The 22860-nt window shown below is 45.0% G+C and overlaps 1 protein-coding gene across 7 annotated transcripts in view; it reads right to left on the bottom strand.

The window, feature by feature from the left end:
• Positions 1 to 237: 237 nt before the first annotated feature.
• sema4c (sema domain, immunoglobulin domain (Ig), transmembrane domain (TM) and short cytoplasmic domain, (semaphorin) 4C) overlaps positions 238 to 22860 on the bottom strand; it is a 106111-nt gene continuing 83488 nt past the window's right edge. For all 7 annotated transcript variants that reach the window (XM_048618441.1, XM_048618442.1, XM_048618439.1 and 4 more), the window contains 9 exons: positions 21657 to 21808; positions 17289 to 17464; positions 13993 to 14137; positions 11649 to 11871; positions 8396 to 8511; positions 5119 to 5270; positions 4270 to 4331; positions 2165 to 3348; positions 238 to 1520 (listed from right to left, as the gene is read on the bottom strand). In XM_048618441.1, coding sequence (XP_048474398.1) covers positions 2507 to 3348; positions 4270 to 4331; positions 5119 to 5270; positions 8396 to 8511; positions 11649 to 11871; positions 13993 to 14137; positions 17289 to 17464; positions 21657 to 21808 — 1868 coding nt within the window. In that variant the 3' untranslated portion in view covers positions 238 to 1520; positions 2165 to 2506. The remainder of the gene's footprint in view (positions 1521 to 2164; positions 3349 to 4269; positions 4332 to 5118; positions 5271 to 8395; positions 8512 to 11648; positions 11872 to 13992; positions 14138 to 17288; positions 17465 to 21656; positions 21809 to 22860) is intronic.

A 22860-nucleotide genomic window follows, 5' to 3' on the forward strand; every position in this document is an offset into this window, starting at 1 on the left:
CTATTGGGTCTTCTGTGTCCACTGAAGACAGCAATTCATGTCAGTCAACAAAGAGCACATGACATGCTGCAGGACCATCCGATATTTCAAGGCACCATCCTTGTCCCTGGAGCTTAGTGGGCTCAACAGATGAGTGAATTCTGTGCCAATCAAATTAGCAGTCTATTTCCTATTTGTTCGAAACAAATGTTCACTTCTAAAGAACCAAAATGGAACACACAGAAATTGTAAACAGCCTGTGTTTCACTTAACTTTAATCCTTTTGAAATTGATTGATATAAAAATATTTTAAATATTTCAGACTGTACAATACTTAAATTACATGCTGAGTTCAATAAGTTACATTTTAGAGTAGAATACCAACTGCAAAACAACTGAACACCTTTCGGTGCCAACACATCCTGCACTCTGTGGACAACAAATCAACCTTTTCCTCATGCTTCCTTCCCTGCTGGACAAGTAAACAAGCGCATAGGACTAATTCAGTTGTTCACCTCCCTATTCTGCGCAGCAATCCTTCAGTGAGCCTAATTCAGAGGTCTTGACTGAATTCCTCTTCCACCTACCAACTTACTCAACATCTCTGCAACGTACACATATTCAAACAATATTTCTGGTCAAAGCGATCAGCTGTTTTGTGCCCAGTCTGCACTAAACTCACTCCTCCTTCAACTACATTCCAGGTTTTTCGCAGACATCAGTCTGATCAGTGTATGAAACACTGCCTCACTCGTGTTCACAGCTATAGCCTTATTCAGAGATAACAAGACATGTCCGACAATCCTCACCTTGATTTCATATACATCCCATAAACTACGGAATCACTTCAAGAGCATCACTTGGCTGATATCTTCAACACATTCCTGCACTGTCCACTCAACAAACAAGCAGGCATCATCAAACACTGAATTATGCTGCTCAGCTATCCCATTCTATACACGGCCAATTAAAACTCCATGTCTTAGTCACGTTTTAACAAACACTAATCTTGCACTGAAACCCGAGTGCCAAGGTTTCAATGTCCATCAAATGTGTGCTTTGAAAACACATTTGATCTTGTTATATCCTGTACACATATGTGTACAGAAACCATACAAACTTACTGATGGATTCCTTCCCAAAACTCATAGCACACTTTACACAGAAACCACGCCGACTCTAACATGAAACTGAGACACGACTCTGCGGCCTGAACCCAAAGGTCACACTCATACTTCTATCATTGAGCCATGGGTACAAACTAGTTATTCTCGTCACCAATGATAACCATCAGGAGCAGGTGATCTGGACAATTTGAGCAGATCACCCAGCAGTACACATCAACAAGAAACAGTCACGATCAGAGAATACATGCCCGACAGATTGCACAGTTCATTCCAAAACCAGAGCCAATAGGCTTCTTGTGGGGTGCAACATAACACCGTTTGTATCAGCAACGCAAGCTGTGATCTTGGAACTTTGACACCAAGAATCTTCCGTTGGCTTCACTGCAGCAACTTCTGGTCCACTCTTGCATTCAACTGAGAGAAAAGAATGAGCAGATTAGACAACGAACACAGCACAAGCAAACACTGTACCATCCACTGTCACACAAGATGACATGGATGGAGATTACCATTGCGGTCGCTCACATTGGAGATACTGATCAGGAGAACAGCAATGTACTGTTCCAGGATTCAATCAGAACACGAGTGGAAGCAGAAAAAGGTGGCGGTAGTGTGTCAGACCAACTCAGATCTGTTAAATGTGTACACGATGCGGGTACAGAGACTGGCTTCCGCTGCAACAAAATCACCGAGCAGCCCGGACAACAGTAATTCATACATTGCAAATACCACCCCACAACTGCCAACCGCACCCCCGCCCCCCGCAAAAAAAAGTTGCACCTGCCAACATGAGCTGAAGACAACTCCAGATGCACTGATTTCTACCCGCAGCATGACTGCATCGTATTGCTAACAACCACTGCTCTGAACCTCAAAGCTCACCACTTTCAGTTCCTTCAGGATTCCTCCATCTCAGCCAGTCCTGACCCAAGAGCTCAAGGGCAGGACCACAACTTGGTCTTCGTACTTTGCTTTACTGAAGAGTATCGAATATATGTCTTCACTTCTGCAACTTGACCGGTTCACAAAAACTCAGCAAATCAAGAAACTTAACTTACACGGCAATGCAGCAGCCACCGCGAATCACAGCAATCACCACAAGGCAGGAAACAGACCATCCGTTGGGAGCCTCTCATCCCGTTCACAGTTTTACACCAAGTCTGGTGATAAACATGGTCTGTACAGTGTATATAGACATTATGTGATAAGTTAGCTGCATTAGGTTTTGGGAATTTGTGAAGTTCGGAATTTGAAATCTTCATCTTTTAAAAGCAGGTGTGGTATCTTGTGGAATATATACATAGTCTCCATTGAGTTTATAATTCAGTGTGTGTTTCTCGTTTGTCCTATTTACACAAAAGGTGAGGTAGCCTTATGCCACGTGGAGAGCCAACCATCACTCACACCGAGGACTCCTCCGGGTTCGCATCGGGCAACATTTGGCGCTGTTTCAGCTTCTTCCGTAACTCTTCAGAGAACGGGTCCGCTGCATCTTCTCCAAGCTGCAGCCGAATGTAGCCGTTCGTGTTTGCGCCACGGATGTTGGCCAGGTTGAGTCGGGTGGGAGACTGAACAGCCGTGGGCAGGGGCTGCCCAGGAATACCATTAGCAGTGCCATTGTGAGATGGCGAGCTACCGTTCGGGCACAAGGCATGGCCAGGTACAATTTTCAGGGAGCCGTCGGAGTAATAATACGAAGGTGACTCCCACAGCTTCTCATCGGAGCTTGATGTCTGGCTGGGAATGAACTTTGTACCCTTGGGCACCTCTTTTGACAGGATGCAGTCAGTGGGGTAAGCATTAACACAGTCTACTTCCTTTGTCGCCTCTGTTTTTTCCAGCCGCGCCTTGAGCTTTCGGTTCAGATAGATAACTACTCCCAGCAAGCAGATGCAGACCACTCCCAAGACAAACGCACAGAGCCAGACCAATCCAAGATTGTTCACTGCCACTCTGCTTTCCAGTGCCATGGCAGGATTGGAAACAACATTCAGCAAGTATTTTCCCACCAGAAGGGGCTCATGTTTCTCATCAGAGAAACACAAGTAAATGCCACTCTGTTGTAACTGTACATCTGATATTATCAAAGATTTAGACTGAACTTCATAGTTGCCATGAGGTATTTGACCCAAATCTTGCTGTTGGAATTTCCACTTGGGCACAGCCAGGTTGGAGATGAGTTGGCATGGCAGGAGGATGGTGGTGCCAGCTACAACAGTCAAGTTCTTGATCTTCAGGACACCTACGAGGGCATAATCAGAAAAATAGCAATCAACCTCACCTTAGGGCACACCAACAATGGTCAGAAAGTCATTAAATGGATGCAAACAGATTTAGTCAAATGGTTTGCACAATCTCTGGGCCATGCAACCATTTCTTACAACTGATACACAACTCCAGGTAATAATTGTCAAACTACAGAATGCTAATTAGCAGATGACCGACACAGTTATTGAGCAGGTAATTCATGCTGTCTAGGAAAACCAGAGGGCCCAAGCTCTTCTTATTCAGTACAGTGTCACACTCGATGTCTGTCTGAGAGCAGATGAAGTCTGAAGTCCATTTTTGTGAATGACTACATCTCCAGCAATACTTACATGCACTTCACACTCAAGTCCTGTTGTATTTCCGTACATAATGTTTAGACAGAGGGAAGACGGCAACAAGAGCAGACAGAGCACAAGGTATACTCGTCAAACAATGTAAAGTGTCCACTGAGTTCCAAGAATTCACCATGGACAAGAATATAGCATGAACTGCATTACTGATACACATTGACAGTGAACCAACTCATGGAAGCACAAATTTTTCAGCATACAGAGCAGTTGCACCAGACCAGAAGCTCCTCATTTTGAGCCAGTAAAACGAGTTGCATAGCTCTCCCAAAAGCAACATTTTGGCCAAAAGCATGCATGCCAGGCGTTGGCAGTGACACCAAAAAAAGCTAGTAGTGGAGCAAGAGGAACTGAGTAAGGGCACATCACATACAACTCCATGTACTTGTATGGAGATGTAAAAAGCACCGTTTGCTCAGACCGCTTCTGAACTCACTGACTGCAGCTTGCCTGTTGAGAACAGACGTCACATAAAGTTCACGTCTCCCCTAAATCATCAACACCAGGAAAAACCCACCACCACTGTCCAGATCACTCAGTCCTGTTACCTGGAGTGTCATGGCACATCCTGACATTGGCAAAGTCAACATCCTGTTCCACATCAAGAAATCTGTGGAAAAAGAAATAAATCACCGGAGATTAGTCTTCACCAAAATGGATTGACACACAGTAGCACAAACTGAAGTCATCATTCTGTTCTGCAGAAGCAAGAGACCTGTCATTTCCCTATTTGGTCACACTGTCCCAGGCTTTGCAGCCAACCAGCTGGAATGGCCTCTGTGACTAAATTGATTAGAATGTACTTCTGTATACCTTTCAGCAAAAGATTAGGGACTGCCAGCAGTCATACTGCAGCATACATCTTGCCATATGACTTCTCCCCAACCACAGCTTCCTTCTAACAGAAATCCTTTAATTATGTCAATGACTCAAATGGTAAATGAGTTCAACAAGTGAGAAGTTCAATGATCACCAATGTAGCTACGATCCTCCAACTTGACATGGGGAACCTTTATGAACTCCACTCCATTCCTTGAGGTCAACCAGGGTGTGTGTGGGTGGGTGTGTGGGTGTGTGGGGGGCGCGGCGGTGGTGGTGGTGGCGGCTTCAAGACCAACAGAGGCTATATGACTGAAACACATTCACTTAGGACACACCTTTCAGCTATGTATAGCCCATAATCCTAGGACACTGGTGCAAAGTAGGCTGCTTTTTCACCTGATTCCCAAGCATTTTCCATCACCAGCCCAAAGACATCTCTGAAATGTTACATGTCCCAGATGCAGTTCATTTTAAACTGACCACATTCAGTATGTAACCATTTGGGTCAAAAATACCAATTGTATTAACACAAGAAAAATAAATAACACTACTAGAACTCAAGACTGAATCCTTACCCAGATGATTCATCAACCCTTGTGCATCCCCACTTTGTCCAGGCACAATATGGATCCCTTGCCAGGATACAATCCACACAGGTTCGGTATTTCTCACAGTCTGCAAATGGCACCTGAACAACCTGACTGCGAGATCCAGCAAACAGGAGTTTCTGTGGCAATGTAAACACGTAGAAGAATTTAATACCACTCTTTGGTATCATAACCTTTTTCCCCCACTGTGAAAATCCCCATGCCATACTGCATTTGTGCAGTATCTTCACTACATTGGGAATCACTCCATTTCTGCTGTATAGGCCTGACCCTTCTTGACCAAAACCTCAATTTCTCTAATCATTCATCTCACAACACCAACTTAGATTCCAAACGGGTTTATTTGAAAGCACAAACTGTCTACCTTACTTACTTTGTACACTTTTGGATTACACACACACTCTCACACACACACACACACACCTATATAAACCTATGCAGTGAATCATTTCATCCAAGATATTTTTTATTTGCACAAAAATGCTACTTTGGTCAAGATACACACAATTTGTAGTCACATTCACCGTGGCATTTTATGAATTCCAGCTGTTGGAATAAAGCCAGCCTGATTCAGGTTAACACGCAAACAGATTCTGGATTAGTCCTGACACCTACAATTTCAGTGTCTGACCTGATGTCAGGTTCTGTATATTCCTACCTCTCTGCCTATTGGAAATTTGGTAAGCCAGGCAGACATTGATGAAACCTTTAATTATGTCAACGCCGTGACTTCAAACATTATGGAATTTGCATCTTAATCAATCATAACTGGCATCTCCTTTCTAACAGTTCTCCATATCCTGCTTCGGCAATTTCTAGAATGCAGGAATGTACGCATGATTACAGATTCATTAGGATGCAGGCAGCCAGCTGTCTTCTGGTTGTTCACTCCACTCACATTATTCGTATGATCCTTTGATCTCTCTGCCTATAAACTCTGTCTGTGAGTCTCCTCTCACTGCACCTGACAAAGATACTGCACTCCAAAAGCTTGTCATTTCAAATAAACCTGTCAGATGAAAACCTGGTGTCATGTGATTTTGGACTCTGACCACCCAGTCCAACACCAGCACCTCCACATTTCTTGTCAAGCAGCATTCCCTTCACCCTAACCGGAATATACCGTCTCTGGACTCTCATTTTTGAAGGCTTCTCGTTTTCTAGCCGTCCTTTTACCTGCAAACGTGCACCCCAAATCAACATTTTAAGTTTCTTGCCTAATGCTGTCAAAATTGGCCTTCCTCAAGTTGTTGGAGGGGATCCACATCTGTTTGGAAAAGGCAAGGACTGATTAGGGATAGTCAACATGGCTTTGTGCATGCAAAATCGTGTCTCAGGAACTCGGTTCAGTTTTTGGAAGAAGTGACAAAGAGGATTGATGACAGCAGAGCAATGGATGTGATCTGTATGGAAGGCATTCATCAATGTTCCTCATGGTACATTGGTAAGCAAAGTTAGATCACACAGAATAGAGGGAGAACTAGCTCGCTGGATCAAGAACTGGCTCAAATGTAGAAGACAGAGGTAGTAGGTGAGGTTTGCTTTTCAGACTGGAGGCCTATGACAAGCAGTTTGCAGGGTCTACTGCTTTTTGTCTTTTTATACAAGTTATTTAGATATGAACATAGAGGGGTACAGAGGCGGAGCTCGCAGACGACACAAAAACCGACGGGGTACTACAGAGCAAGGATCGTTATCTCACAGTGCATTGGAATCTTTATCAGATGAGCCTATGGGCTCGGGAGTAGCTGGTGGAGTTTAATTTAGAGAAATGTGGACTGGTGCATTTTATAAAGGCCAGTCAGGGCAGGACTTATACACTTAATGGTAAGGTCCTGTTGCTGAACAAAGACATCCTGGAGTACATGACCATAGTTCCTTGAAAGCAGAGTTGCAGGTAGATAGGATAGTGAAGGCAGTGATTGGTAGAATGGCCTTTATGGGTCAAGGCATTGAGGAGAGGAGTTGGGAGGTCATGCTGCAGGTTGTACAGTACATGGGTTAGGCCACTTTGGGAAATCACGTGTGATTCTGATCTCCCTGCTCTACAAAGGATGTCGTGAACCTTTTAAGGCTTCAGAAAAGATTTATGAGGACGTTGCCAGGGTTGGAGGGTTTCAGCCATCCTGAGAGGCTGAATAGGCTGGGGCTATTTTCCCTGGAGCATTGGAGGCTGAGAGGTGACATTATAGAGGTTTATAAAATCATGAAGGGCACAGAGAGGGTGAATAGCCAAAGTCTTTTCCTGGGATGAGGGGGTCCAAAGCTAGAGGGCAGAGGTTTAAGGTAAGAGGAAATATATAAAAGGCACTTAAGGAGCAACATTTTCCACAAAGATTAGTGCGTGTATGGACCGACCTACCCAAGGAAGTGATGGGACAGGTACGATTACAACATTTAAAAGGCATCTTGATGACTCTCCGAATAGAAAGGGTTTAAAAGGGATATGGGCCAAATGCTGTCACATGGGACTAGATTTATTTACGATTTCTGGTCAACAAGGACGAGTTGGACTGAACGGTCTATTTCTGTGTTGTATATAATAGTCATCTCTTATGGCTATTTCAAAGTTCCTCGCAACAGTTCCACCAACTCAATTGTTGATAAAATTAACAGTGGAGATTCAAGGACTATGGGGAAACATTAAGGCACACAGAAGCAAAACTGTAGCACTCTGAACATCAACAGCCAAGGCCATCACTGACTTTGGGGATGCTCAAGGGGCACTGGGTAAACATCGCCAGGCAACGACAAAACAAAAGGACCTCAAACTACAGTTAACTTATAGTTCACTGATGACAGGATGGAGGTTATCAGCTGCAGAGCTTTGGGATCAATGTGTCCTCTTGGTCAAATTCAATTTTATCTAAGACAGCACATTTCATTAGAAAAAAAACATTTGAACAATTAGTTTGGATGACAGCGCAAGGAATACAAGCTACCAAGAGTTATTCTATCTCTGTGCGTCAGAAACACTGAACCTTCTGCCACTCTCTTCTAAAGTACATACCATGGCCCAGTTTACCAAGCGGTGGGCTTAAAGTCCATCACACTACACTGTTCTCCATCTCTTATCTGCAATGTTGTCGGCTAACGTACATTCTGTGATCCTGACAAACACAGCAGTGACAGCAAAGCAAACTGGGCAGTGACACGGGACATGCCTATGTCATTGACTTATTTGGGGGAGCTTAACATCTGCCGAGAGTGAAGCCTGGTGATCTGTTGGATGGGACAGACTTACTTTCTTCTTGGAGATGGCCAAGGTTTCAATCGGCTGAGGGTCCACAAATAGCTGGAGCTCTTCAATAATGTGCAAGTGGGAGCCAATCATCACAGCCTTATGCAGCCATCCCGTTCCTATTCATCAAGAAGCAAACACATGCGTGAAAGTACTATCTGAAATGGAAAACCACTATACGAGACACTACTCACCCCAACCGCAGAAACTGAACAAAAATCTGTCTGGCTAAACACCACAGGATGGTGTTCTTTACTGTGCAACGTGCCCTGTCCCAGCAAACGTACAATGCTGTAGCTGAATACTGGATTATTCCTGACCCTTAGAAATACTCCTGTTCACCACCATGGATCACGTTCCTGGTTGTAGGGCAGCAGACTTGGCCCCATCTTACCAGCAAGATCACTGCCAACTGTTGGACAAAAAACATTCCAAGGGAAATGAGCAAGTTCACTTTTGTTGGTGGACGGACCCAAATGATTAGTGACTGGCAATTATGCAATGTTGGCATGGCGTGAATGCGACCATTCTCTGACCTGTTACATGTTACTAGTAACCCAACCTTCAGATGTCTGATGTGACAGTCTAGAAATTCATCACCAAATCCTGTCTTTTCCATAATTTGAGGCAGGACTAAAAACCAATGTTGCCCAAAACTTCTGTGCAGTACCACGTCTCCTATTGCATGTACCTTGTTTTCAAGGTTTGGCTGTATCACTTCATGGATGTGCAGAGTCGCTGGGTCGCCATTCACTGCCCATTGAAATTTGGAGGGAGCAATTAAGGATCTAGCACATTGCTGTATCTGCAGTCACCTGTCCATTACACCATTTAACTATATCAGATTTCCTCCCCTGAAAATGATCTCAGTGAATCATTGGTAGTTTTACCCATTTACATTTGTTAAACACACAAGCTTTGTAGCCATTGTGTTCCTCAAAAACCTCTGTTCCCAAACAAATCTCCTACGCTTTTGAATGACTCTTTCAGTGACTTGACAACCATGTTAATCACTTTTCAGTTAGGTATACTACAGTATGATGCCTTTGAACAACTTTTTAATTTGGTGCATCATGCCTTCCAGGTAGCACACTTTGTCTGTACCAGCTGACGCTGTTGCCTGCGTTACAGATTCAACTGGTCAATAAAAACAACTTCTAAACAAGACACCTCTAAGAACCACAGTACCTAACATTATCCTCTGTTGCTTCCTTTTGTCACACCGAGTTAAGTTTGGTAGCGTTATTTCAGAGAGGGTGGCCTTCACCCACAGGTTGATCGTGGAGCACCTACAACTCCAAGCATGCATTACTCAAGGAGGCATTCAGTCCAAGTCACGAGCTTCTCCTTGTCAAAATTGCATGCCTGCTGGCCCAATACACAGACTTGCGATTCACTGCAGCTTCTTCAGTTCTGACCTGCACTGGTTGGACTTAATTGCAGGCCATTGATTTAATTAGCACTTCAGTCAATCATTTCTCAGTTGTCTGCAATATAGGAAATCCCACAATTGCGGACAGTTAATCAGACAACTGAGCTCCTCAGACTGAGACAGCATTTCCAGGACCGCAGGGACTTGAGCTTTAGCTGAAGAATTACATTTAAAAAATGAAGTTGATATCAGTGATCGTGAGTATTGAAAGTGCTGGATTACTTCACTGGCGTCCAAGATTAAACGGCATCTTTGATTCCTACCCTGACTTTGCCTCCTGTCACCCCAGACCCACAGCAAAATTGCTGACTTTTAACTGCTCGGTGCAGTCAGTCAGCAAACCGCTCCGTTGCCTTAAAGCGTGCATCAAATCTGGACTGACTTGCCCATGGTGCCTTCATCACGAATGCATTAAACAAAGAGTTGATCGTGTCTCGCTCCTTACCCAAAATCTCCAAGTTTTGTCCTGACTGTGTCTACTTACAGTTCAAACCCCAAAAATTAGTGTCGTTATCCCTCATCGTATCTCATTTCTGAGAGGTCGTATTGACTTGCCCCCACGCCCATTATGTGCATTCCTGAATTTCCAAAAAGCAACGTCTTCTGGACTACTTTAACAAATGCTGTGCTTGCTACTATCCCCAAGTTTGGGTTCAAAGCCAAGGTCTGACCCCGAATAAAATTGATTGAGAGTTCAGGAGATGGGGATGGTGGTGGTGGCAGAGAGATGACTTATTGCCATCCCTGCCTCGTGGGTACAATCATTTCAACCTCACATAAAAATCAGAGATGATGCCCAAAGCCACATTTTGTAAATGCCTGGCGTGACTCCACTTTCCCAGCTACTTTTATCCCAGACAGCAATATTGGCAACAGACAATGCTAGTCACCAAATAGCAGTGTCATCGTCGTGCAGAGTTGTTTTTCGAAAAAGGCATTTGAAAAAGCCCTGCTTTGTTTATAATTCATAATTTCAGGATGCATGCATCATTAGCTGGGCAAGCATATGTAGCCCGTCCCAACTCCCCCTTGATTGACAGGGCTAGTAGTGTCATGTAAAACAGCAGACTAAATCTGGATAGTCATTCTTGTCTATTCTAGCCTGCACAACAGAGCTTTGTCCCTCAAGGACTTTAGTGAGGCACACGGGTTTTTATGAAACCATTACCACACAGTTCTGTTAATTCAGCCAATTTTTTCAAAAACTGAAATACATTCCTGGTTTCCCTTCAGTTCAAATTTCACCATCTGGCATAACGAGATTTGAACCCATGTCCCAAACGCATCAGCCTGGAGCTCTGATTTACTACAGTGACATTTCCATAACACTACAGCCTCCCATTCTTGGAAAATCTGTTCAAAATTGTCAGTTTTGTATTGCAGGCACAAGCGCATCATATTTAGTTACACACTTACACAAAGCTCCAAGCAGAACACGCATGACCCAAGATAGCATTTGAGAAAAGGAGACAAATTCACATCCTTTCCATTGCAACGCCTCTCAACAATTACCGCGATTTACCAACCCATCAGGATCACTTCCCCAGTCTATAGAAAATTCATTTTTGCCTTGAAAAGTTCGTTTTCTTGCATTGCTACTGACCAGTTAAACACAAAATTTCACAGCATGTCTATTCTTTCAGCCATACCAAACTGGATCTTTTCAGTCCAAAGCGCCAGACACTGTGGGCAAGGAACTCTGTTACGGTCCCACTCAATTTGCAAATAACCACCTGACACTTGGTTTAGCCCAGACTGCAGCATTGAACACAAGTGTTTGACACGGAGCACTGTCGACCTTCAAAGCTAAAAATCACAACTGACCTGTCCCAAGGAAGAGGGTTGTGTACTGATTCCCGTTCGCAGCCACTGCCCTGTCCACCACGATCTGTGTGTAGTTGATGTTTTTCTGGATGAGTAGAGGCCGGTAGCCAACAGGCTGCACGAGGTCATCCATCAGTGGATGTTTCTTCGCAAAGTTGAGCGTGTTGTCAGGCAACTCGAGTGAACTATTATAACCAAGCACCCTATGGTTGTTTGTGATGCACTGGAAGCCAGAATAAGATCACCATGAGGCAATGTTAGCAGCTAACAATCAAACTTCCACATGCAACATTGTGATATTACATTTAATGTTCATGTCAAATGCCTTACGGTGGCATGCGATACACGCAGAACTCATTTGTTCTGCAGACAAGATTGACTGTCATAATAATTGCCCTTTATTGCTGTGCTTGACAATACGACCCAATATCCTGTGATCCCATCTAACATTGATGCGAGGCAAGTTCCTGGGACATTTAAACAATTCCTTTTATAAACTTCAGCACAAGGTCTGGAGTCAAGGTGACAGTGCAGTTGACGTTATTTATCAAGGATCTGCTATCCACATAACAGCAGATGGGCCATATGGCCCAACTCTACAGTAGTGTCAAAAAGCTGGTCATGCCAGTGTCACCTCTGCCCTTTTCTAAAATGACAGTAAATAGGTGCCCTATTTCATTAAATACCTTTCTCATGGAACCAGGATCCAGAATATGGCGACTTTAATCATGTTCAAGGGAGCAATCATTACAACAGCAACTTGTACGCACGTGAAATCCAACAGCAATCGAAGCTACGTGCCAACTACTAGCAAGTTGCAATTAGGCAGGCTGACTGATCCCAGACATCCGACAAAAGGTGGCACGGCGGCTCAGTGGTTAGCACTGCTGCCTCACAGCGCCAGGGACCCGGGTTCGATTCTACCCTCGGGCGACTCTGTGTGGAGTCTGCACATTCTCCCCGTGTCTGCGTGGGTTTCCTCCCACAGTCCAACGATGTGCAAGCTAGGTGGATTGGCCATGCTAATTTGCCCATAGTGTTTAGGGATGTGTAGATTTGGTGGGTTATAGGGCGATGAGTCTGGGTGGGATGCTCCGAGGGTCGGTGTGGACTTATTGGGCCTAAGCGCGTGTTTCCACACTGTAGGGATTCTGTAATGATGCTTCCTGGAATGCCATAAACTTCAACTGCACCGTTCAAGGGGCAATTGGATTGATGGTATTGGGATTGGGAAGTAATTGATTTTTTTGGAGGAACATCTTTGTTGGGGATCTCTATCATTACACCAGCATCACCTATTTCAAGTGTCAGACACTTCTTCACAGGTACATTCATGTGAAATATATGCCCACAAGAAGCAGTAGATGCTGGCTCAGGCATACTCACAGTATAAAGAGCTGGAGACGATGGGTGAAAAAACAAAGCTTGTCAAGTAACCAAGGAAAACACGTTTACCCATGTACAGGAATAACAGGATTTAAGCAGGCCTGTTGGACTACAGAGGCGCAGAAACACCACTCAGGGACACGCTGCTACTCCCCCAGAAGGAGGAACCTTAACTACAGCCCATCTTGCACCTTGGCCACAGGCCCCCACCATCCAGAAGGTGGAGACTTGTACTGGGTTACAGCTTCACAGGTGCTGCTCGACTCCTGCTACATGAGCCACATCAGCGCATTGCACACAAGGTGATTCAGAGTAACATCAAGTTGGCCAACTGCAATGGACCTCATTAGTGACTTCAAGCTCGTTTTCCATCCACACACAGCTTATGCGCAAATTTGTATTCAGTTGTGGATTGTCCACGCTCCAAACACGGGTCATACGTATTGTTCTCCAATTATACGAACATTTCAAATACAGAGACAGTGTACACCAATACGGTTTACCAATTACAACGTGTTTTAGAGTACCCACAAATTGAATTTTGTCTCTGGTGCAAAAGAACACGACTACTGATTAACATCAATGGGATGTTGTAGGCGATTTTAAAGCAATGCATCAATCCGATCAGCATTCCAGATGCATTACAAAGGATTTGATCATTTTAAGCTAGGATAGAGACAACAATGAGATAACAAAGAACACAGACACGAGTACGATTGAGTGCACCAGATGTCTTAAAATGGATACGTTACACCAAATAGCCCAGTATTGTGATGTATATCACATGAACTTACTTAAGGTAAACTAACGCACGCTGAACCTTCCCACAGAGTACTGAGGACGGAATTAAAATAATGAAGTGGAATTTAAAGGATCTTCTCTATGTTCAAAACTGGAATGCATCAAAACAGTTGGTTGGATCTGAAAGAATCAGGATAAACTCGTGGCAAGAACTTACAGCTCCAGGCCGGGGACTCGGCACTTTGTCAGAGTACCGGCCCCATTTCTGTGCCTGGTCCCGGTACTCTTTGAAGGGTCCATCGAAGGCACGCTGAATGTCTTCGATCTTGTACTGGCAGATAGCAGACACAGCCACATCAGCCCTGTGAGCAAGCAGAAACAGGTCAAGACACCCAATAGGCAACAAACAACTTGCCTACTCGTCTCACAGTAAAGCTCTCACGTTACATCACCGCGCACACCAACAAACAGACTGACATCAAGTGACGTGCTGTATCACCATTCTTCAGTCGGCACTTGGCACCCAGCACCTACAGATGGTTACTGCACTTATCAGAAAGGCTTCGAGCTGTTCCGTCACTCCTTTGCCAAAATCTTGGTTATGTTCCAGCTCTACTGCTTCACAGACAGGTATAGTAAACGTACAACAGCTGCCTCAGTTGTTGGCACTGCTGCTTCACAGTACCAGGGACCTGGATTCAATTCCAGCCTCTGGTGACTGTTCGCAGTTTACACATTCTCCGTGCCTGTGTATCTTCCCACAGTCCAATGATATGTAGGTCACATATACTGGCAGTACTAAATTGTCCGTTGTGTCCAGGCATGTGTAGGCTAGGTGAATTAGCATGGCGAACACAGGGTTCGAGGATAGGGGTTATGTCTGGTTGGGCTGCTCTTCAGAGGATTGGTGCGGACTCTACGGGCCAAATGGCCTGCATTCAGACTGTAGGGATTCAACAATATTATCTAACCTATCTTGTGATGTCCTAAAACTTGATGGTACAGTGAACGCAGTGTGCAAAAAAGCCTGCCTTTCGCAACCCGAATCCTGGAGCTTAACCTTAAATTTTACCCATTTACCAAATAAGCACCCTGCTATCACCAAATGATCACAGTTTCAGCATGCTCCATCAGACAATCACATTCACACTTGGACATAATGAACTGCTGCGGAATTAACCAAATGCCGAGGTCACTTCCTCAGTTAGGAAATCCAGCGTGACAGAGCAGGTCCAAGTACAACTGTTCTGGCAGCCCTGTTTGCAGCTGTCCAGCTGAAGATAAAACAGTACACTATTCATTGAGTTGCTAATAATTATGTCAGTAAAGGCAAAAAATTACCAGGGAACAGAGCGTAACTGATTTAGAAGTTTGCAAGCAGTCAGCATAATTCTGACACCAAGCTGCAATGGCAAGCGCCTGATCTGACGCACAGATCAGAAGGATACATTTTTTCTACAGATTCATCAACAGCTCAGATACGTCAAAATGTAACATTTTGCATTCTTGGACAGTTCCATAAGTTCATTGATGTATTTTTGTCCATCCATGTTGACTGCATGAATTTTTCTCTAAACTTATCTATGAACTACAGCTCGCCTCCCTCATCTCATTTGCTTCTTCCCTTTTCAGCCAGCATTTGTGCCTTCACCGCTACAAACTTGCCGTCAGTGCATGAACTTTTTGGACCACGTATTCTGCAACCCCTTTTCACAACTTTTGCATCACAGAATTACTTCAGAATAAGCTATAAAAAGACTCATGGGTTAATATTCACCCCAAATGCAAGTGCTACCCTGATCCCACACTAAAAACTCCAAATTAGCTTTTTCATAGGCAATAGTGTCGGCTTGAAGTACAGAGACAGAAACATCAGTCAGTGTGCTTGGAAATCAAGCTCCTTTCCTGCTGGGCTTGTGTGCCACCTTCTGTCATGTGAAGAAGAGCACAGCCACACTACCTGCACCTCCCAGATGGTCTCATCACTCATCATCCCCATCCCTCCCCCTGCCACCCAACACCAACTTATTCAACTGTCACACACTCATACTTCGCAGTCTGTCTTCTTCCTGTTAAATGCAAAAATCTCCAACCTGTCACATTTGTCTAAATGCTCCAGGGAGTAATCCACAAAATCTCACTCATGCAGCCTGCCGCAGCATATATTCATCTCAGCTTGCAGCCTTTATTCCCCCATCACGTGTTCTTCACACACCAGCTGAAATGGCACCAGTGACTTCCTTCCCAATTGCACCATTCTCCTTGCCAACAAAAACACAAGGCAGAAAGTTTCTTCCCCTCCCAACATCTCTCACAATGTCCAACACTGAAGTCAATCCCCATGCAGTGCTGCACTGTGGCCAATTCTACATGCATAGGCAGGTTCATCATAGGCCCTGAAATGGGCAAAAATGCAGCTTATGGGGCTGGTGTGCTGTGACCAACAGGGAACATTGCAAGCTGGAAAGCCATCTTGGTTGGGAAAACACTTGGCATGATTTTGCCAGACTTACTGGGCAACAGGATGCCCATGGCTGGTCTAATTGCTCATTCCACCTTGTCGTAGCCTTCATGATCCAATGGCTGATCTGGTGGGGTGACGAGGAAGTGATGCACACACCACCAGCTCTGGGTCTAACACAAGGAGCGGGAGGAGGTGAACAACCAGCACCTTGGACTCGGTAGCATACCTTTCAAACAGCACTGCGACCACACTCGCCAATGTATAGCATGACTGACAGGAGGCCATTAACTCCAGTTTGAACTGCAACCGTGGTAGTGCTACACCTGAAGCTGAACTTTTTATTTCACTGTATGTAAATTCTTTTCCTCGATGGGTAACTTGACGCCAAGTTGATGGGTGCATTGCATTCTGACAAATTCCACCATATCCCATAAGCTTTGCCCTCAGCCACCCTTTCACTTTCCTCGGCTGTGGGAATTAATTCAACATTGAACCTACTCGCACCCCCCCCACCTCCATCAGACATCCCAACAGCGACCACACCGAGCTTTCCTTGGCACTGTCCTCCCATCTTCTATCATCCTCCTTTGTCAATGCAGAAGCTAAACACTGAGCCCCAATGTCGATCTAGTTGCAGCAAATCCAACCAACATTGCACTTTTAGTGCACAGGATGTCTCAGGCAGTATGAAGTGGCAAGCGTGTTGAGGATTAGCCATGGAATGGCTCATGTGGAACTGTGCTGAGTATGAACTCTACGCTCAGGAAGGGTCATTAGACTGCAGCACTAGATCTAAATCTTACCCGACATGGGTGATGAATTATTAACCCTTTACTGCCATCTAGAGACTCATTTCGTACAACAGTCTTAACGACTTGAGGCCATTCATGGCCTGGCATTTGACTGAACCACATCCAGGTTCACACATGTACGCAGCTCTGTTGGTTCAAGTGCTGTTGAAAAAGTCAGCAAGATAACAGTACAGGGGGTGGGAGTCAAGTGTTGAAGGTAGAAATAAAATCAGAATGGAGTTCTAACTCAGAACTTACCATTGTGCCTGGAAGATACCAAAGAACATAGTCTTCTGCCAGGTAACATCATTCAGTGTGTAAGCAGTCTGGATCTTGTTGAAGTGAAGCTGTAGTTCTGGGACTGAGCACAACAAGCGGGCCTTCAGGAAAGTTGTCCATTTTTTCTGAAGAGTTCTAGCCCCACCCATGTCACCCTGCCATTGAGAGAAACTTTAATTTGCTTTAATCGAACAGCAAGTGCAGCCATTATTAACACAGCAACAAAGCACACTAATTTACAAGGTATATTCATCCTCCCCCCACCTTGCCATTTGCTCCCTCAAAATTGCATACAATCATGCTTTTTATTTGGTTCATTGATAGGCATGGCCGTGGAAGGATGTGAGCCTTGTGACCAAGACAAGACCTCCTCCGCATGAACATGATCATCCCAAGCCATTTGTCCTCTATTTTTACATAGCTGTGCAATGCAGCATAGTGGCTCAGTGGTTAACACTACTGCTTCACTTCGCAAGAGAGCAGGATTCGATTCCAGCCTCAGGCGAATGTCTTTGTGCAGTCTGCACAATCTCTCCAAGTCTGCATTGATTTCTCTCGTTCCCTCCACAGTCTGAAGACGTGCAGGTTAGGGGCACGAGCCACAGTAAGTGCAGAGTTACAGTGATAACAGGGGGGGGCAGGTGTGGGAGGGATTCTCAAAAGAGTCAATGTGGATTTGATGGGCCAAATGGCTTGCTTGCACACTGTGTGGATTCTACAATTCAGTGTCCTTGCAGCAGAAGCCGACGCAACTCCGCCCACAGCCTCCACAGCCAGCAGCTCCAGAGGAGACAGCAGCACCCAGCCCTGCCGAGTCTTCACCATCCCCCCAGACCTCCCCCTTACTGAGGACGAATGGTCAGTCCTCAGTAAAGGGCTCACCTTTGTCCCCCTCCACCCACAGATCAACGAATACCGCTCACACTTGGACATAGAGCAGTTTTTCCGCCGCCTCCGCCTCCACGCTTACTTCTTTAACCGTGAACCTAACCCTCCCTCTACTGACCCCTTCTCCCGCTTCCAACACACCCCCTCCTCCTGGACACCACCCCAAGGCCTCCTACCCTCCCTCGACCTCTTCATCTCCAACTGCCGTCGAGACATCAATTGCCCCAACCTCTCCCCCGCAGAACGTGCAGCCCTCCGATCCCTCCGCTCCGATCCGAACCTCACCATAAAACCCGCGGACAAGGGAGGCGCAGTTGTAGTATGGCGCACTGACCTCTACATCGCCGAGGCCGGACGCCAACTCTCCGACACCTCCTCCTACCGCCCCCTTGATCGTGATCCCACCCCTGAGCACCAAACCATCATCTCGCAAACCATCCACAACCTCATCACCTCAGGTGACCTCCCACCCACGGCCTCCAACCTCATCGTTCCCCAACCTCGCACTGCCCGCTTCTATCTCCTTCCCAAAATCCACAAACCTGAATGCCCTGGTCGACCCATTGTCTCCGCCTGCTCCTGTCCCACCGAACTGATCTCCAACTATCTAGACTCCATTTTCTCCCCCTTGGTCCAGGAACTCCCTACCTATGTCCGTGACACCACCCACGCCCTCCACCTCCTCCAGAACTTCCAATTCCCCGGTCCCCAACACCTCAAAGGCTTTTTTTCTGATGAAGGGTCTCGGCCCAAAACGTCAGCCTCTCTGCTCCTATGATGCTGCTTGGCCTGCTGTGTTCATCCAGCCCTGCACCTTGTTGTCTCAAACAAAATTAAAGCTTGGCTTCTCTGTTGGTGAATGTACAGTTTTTCATCCAGACAGATTTGAAATGGAGCAGAACTCAAGTACGGACTCAGCTCGATCAATCGTGCAACAAGTCAGTACCCGAACCATGGGATTTCTCCTGCAGCACTGCACAAAACATCAACCTTGATAACCAAGTACATTACCCTTAGCTCAGACTTCCAGTTTCCCAACCTTACAAAGAGCAAGTTACTGACTTGAAACAAAAACATCTCTGCAATTTAGATTTATTTCACGTGTGGGTTCTTCCCATTTGGCTGTCAATTCATCTACAAAACAAGTCAAGTGAGAATTGAGCAGAAACAGTTCAACAATGTTTTTGTTGATGTTCTCAGTGGCACCTGAGCAGTGATTCTGATTGAGTCACAAGTCAGTGCTTGTACACCTTTAACAACCTCCATGTCCACGGGTGGGGGAGTGGGACGGAGGGACGGAATTAAGAAAAAAAAAGAACCAGACAGCAATGAAGGAGCAAGGGAAAGAGTGGGAGGAAGGGGAAGAGATGGAATGCAGGGAAGGAGATAGACAAGATTCAGAGAACATGAACTCTGGCTTACAATGGACTTCCAAGCCTGATGCACGAAGGAAATTTCTTAGCAAGATTTACACCAGGAATTAAGTGATAGCAGAGTTAAAAACAGAGGGTCACAAGGGACACCAGCTGTTCAAGCGCAGAGCAAAGGAGGATGGGACATGATACTTGGAATGGCATTCTGGAGAGGGGGAAGCTTGCAGGCATAATACAATAAAAGGCACAGCCAATCCAGAATGAGGACAGAAGCTGACAGATTGGACTAAATAAAAGGATTCCAAACTCATCTACCTGTCAGTGTTGAGGGAGCAAAAGCTGTAACAATGAAAATCTGTGCCAATGACTGAAACAAACCTATGGCTGAAATTGCTATTTGATTTGCCCATTTGCACATTACTCCACAGAATAACTAGTTGGGCAATAATCTTCAGCTCAATGAAGTCAGTCATCCTGGTCAAACAAACCTGGTCATGGTGACACAAACATGCTTGTTTAAGCACTCTTAGTAAACTGCATGAGCTGAGGCTCAGGTAACAAGATTCTTTGTGTTCGTACTACAGAATCTCCCAGTTTCAATCAAATGAAGCATTATCTTCAACAGTTTGGGATGGGTCAGAGAATGCTGCCCCTGGATAAGTACCTGTTGGCATACTTACGCATCAAAATCTATTTCTGCACTCCAGTTATCAGAATCGAGGAGAAAAGGACATGGGTGGAGAAAGGATATGTGCACTACCTTGAACACCATCACCAGGTCCCTGACTTGTTTTTTCACCTTTCTTTTGGGGCGACTGACGAAAAATAGTCAAGGTGAGTTTATCCGCATGTATGATCGCAAAGACAGCAATGTAGCCATGTCCAGGTTAACTGCTTTAACTCACCTTTAGAGGTTCCAGTTTTGACATGAGTGAACAGAAAAACTCTGATCGATTTATAACCCGTGGCCTTGAGCCAGAGAAGTCTTTCATGTGAGCAGTTCAGCCAACGTTCAAAGATTTGCATTGGAGATAACTGTAAATGGTGGCTCACGTGCAACTTGAGCCAGGAGTCAAGTGATGGGGGAAAATGCATCAAACAATTGACCTGACAAGATGACCAACACGCAGTACTTGCAACAATCATTCTAAGAATCCTGTGTAACACAGCACACTGGCACCAATCAGAAGCTCGCAGACCAGTATCTGATCAACTCATCCACAGAATCCTGGAGGAAAATATGGTCATATTTCTGTGTGAAGGCCAAAACTTCTTTGACAGACTCAAATAAAAAGATTATCATGGAAATAGTCAAACCAACTTGGGCACATTCAGAGTGTACTCTGCCACGTTACTCATGTTCCATCCCTTTTCCAGCCTCACAAGCGTATCTTCAGCAGTGGTCAGGAAGGTCTGCTTTACATTCCAGTTTTTTCGAATTAACTCAGGCATCAGATGCCAACTGTTTCATTTTTCTAAGTTCTCTGAAGAGGTCACAGTGGAAAAGAAGTCAGTCCAGCTCACCCAGCCTGGCAGAAAATTACCAATTTTACACAAGTTACCAGTGTGGATAGTCGGAAGCCCTTGACGGTTGGAGTTAGTGGTGGTGGTTGGATGTGGAGCAAGACAGGGCTTCTTTCCGATCATCCTATATCCTCTGGCTTTGCCACAGAGACATGTAACACAGCCAAAAATAACTGCAAGTCTAAACTTCAACCTACAGATTCCAGTATTACTGTAAACTCTTGGGGTTGTGGAGGTCTGGACACTTACTTACATACCGTTACGTGCATTTATGTCCAAATGTGATAGGCTCTCAAATACCATGCTCTGGTCTACAGTAGAAAACCTTTAAATTAAAATTCTGAACTGGTGTTTTCTGCCTTACTGACGTAAACAGTTATTATCAGTCATATCACCACTACTTCCAATCTTATCATAGCACACAACTCGCATCAATGGAGATTCCTGATGCTTAGTATCTCAACCGATGTTGGAAACATGCTCTGCAGAAAAGCCACCGAACAAGGCTGAATGCACTGAGGAGCAATCAGAAAGCAAGCCAACACGTCAAAGCTCATCTTACCTTGCACACACGAGCAACTCTGGCCACCACCTGCTCCTTGTAACAGTCGTACTCAACAGCTCTCTCACTGAAGAAAAAATAGATCTTGTCATCGTCCCCCATCGCACTGTTGGCACTTTCTTGGATGTACGCAGAGCCAACAAAGTTTGGTTCTGGAATAAAGACACAACATAAAAAGTGCTTGGATGAACAATCAAATTAACCTCCCTTGTGTGACGTCAATTCCAACTCTAGCTACACCAGTAACGTGTTGTTTGCGTCAGGGCCACAACAACTTGGGGACTATGGGGGGGGGCGATGCATGAGGTCTGAAACAAGGCAGTTGCAAAGAAGTGTCACTGCACTCAAATCATTAACTCTGATTTGTCTCCTCACATGCTGCCAGAACTGCTGACATTTTCCAGCAATTTCAGTTTTTATCTTGGAAACGAAAAGCACTGAATGGTAAACCAAAGGGCTGAAACGTTGCCCTTCAGCCATCTGCGTGTCTGCAAGAGTCAATAAGTGGATGCAAGCCACATTGTAGAATTTGGTGGCATTCTTTTCAGTAACCTGTGCAACTTTGGTATATTTCACTAGTATATATTTTTAGCCAAGTTCTGTGAGAATGCCATCTATCCTAACACATCACTCAAATTGTAGGCTACAGGATGAGCTTTCATTTAAGGAAGGGAGTGGTGAAACTAACTGAGCCAATCGATCAATCATAACCAGATCATTCAGTGTATCTGTTTGTATCAGAATTCAAGTCCCAGGGCTGCAGAAAAGTTTGTCTCAGATCTTTGTTTGACCTGCCAGCTATGCCCTAGTTGGCAGAGGCTGGTAAGGGCCAGACTCACTTGGCTGTAATGCCTCAAAAGTAATTAATTCTCTGTTCCATTTTCAACATGTTTTAAATCTTAATGGTGCGCAATTGCCATTGCTTGTGGTGCATTAACATTTACATTGGAATCCACGTCCTGCCTCAACCCAATGACTGGCAGTTCTAAATGTTCTTGCACAAGGAAAGTCACAAATACCGTGTGTGCCCCCTAGCTCTGAATACCCAGACTTTGCCTGATCACAGGATCGGGCTTCTCTGAATGCTACAGTTCATAACCTCCTGACACTAGCTTCTAACGCTCCATAATAGGTGGCCCATAATATAACTGCATGACAGTCACAAAGGGACATTTGGTTTTGTTGCCTGCTCATTCACAAGTCA

Source organism: Rhincodon typus, chromosome 40, assembly GCF_021869965.1.
Source record: "Rhincodon typus isolate 14 chromosome 40, sRhiTyp1.1, whole genome shotgun sequence".
Taxonomy (NCBI): Eukaryota; Metazoa; Chordata; class Chondrichthyes; order Orectolobiformes; family Rhincodontidae; genus Rhincodon; species Rhincodon typus.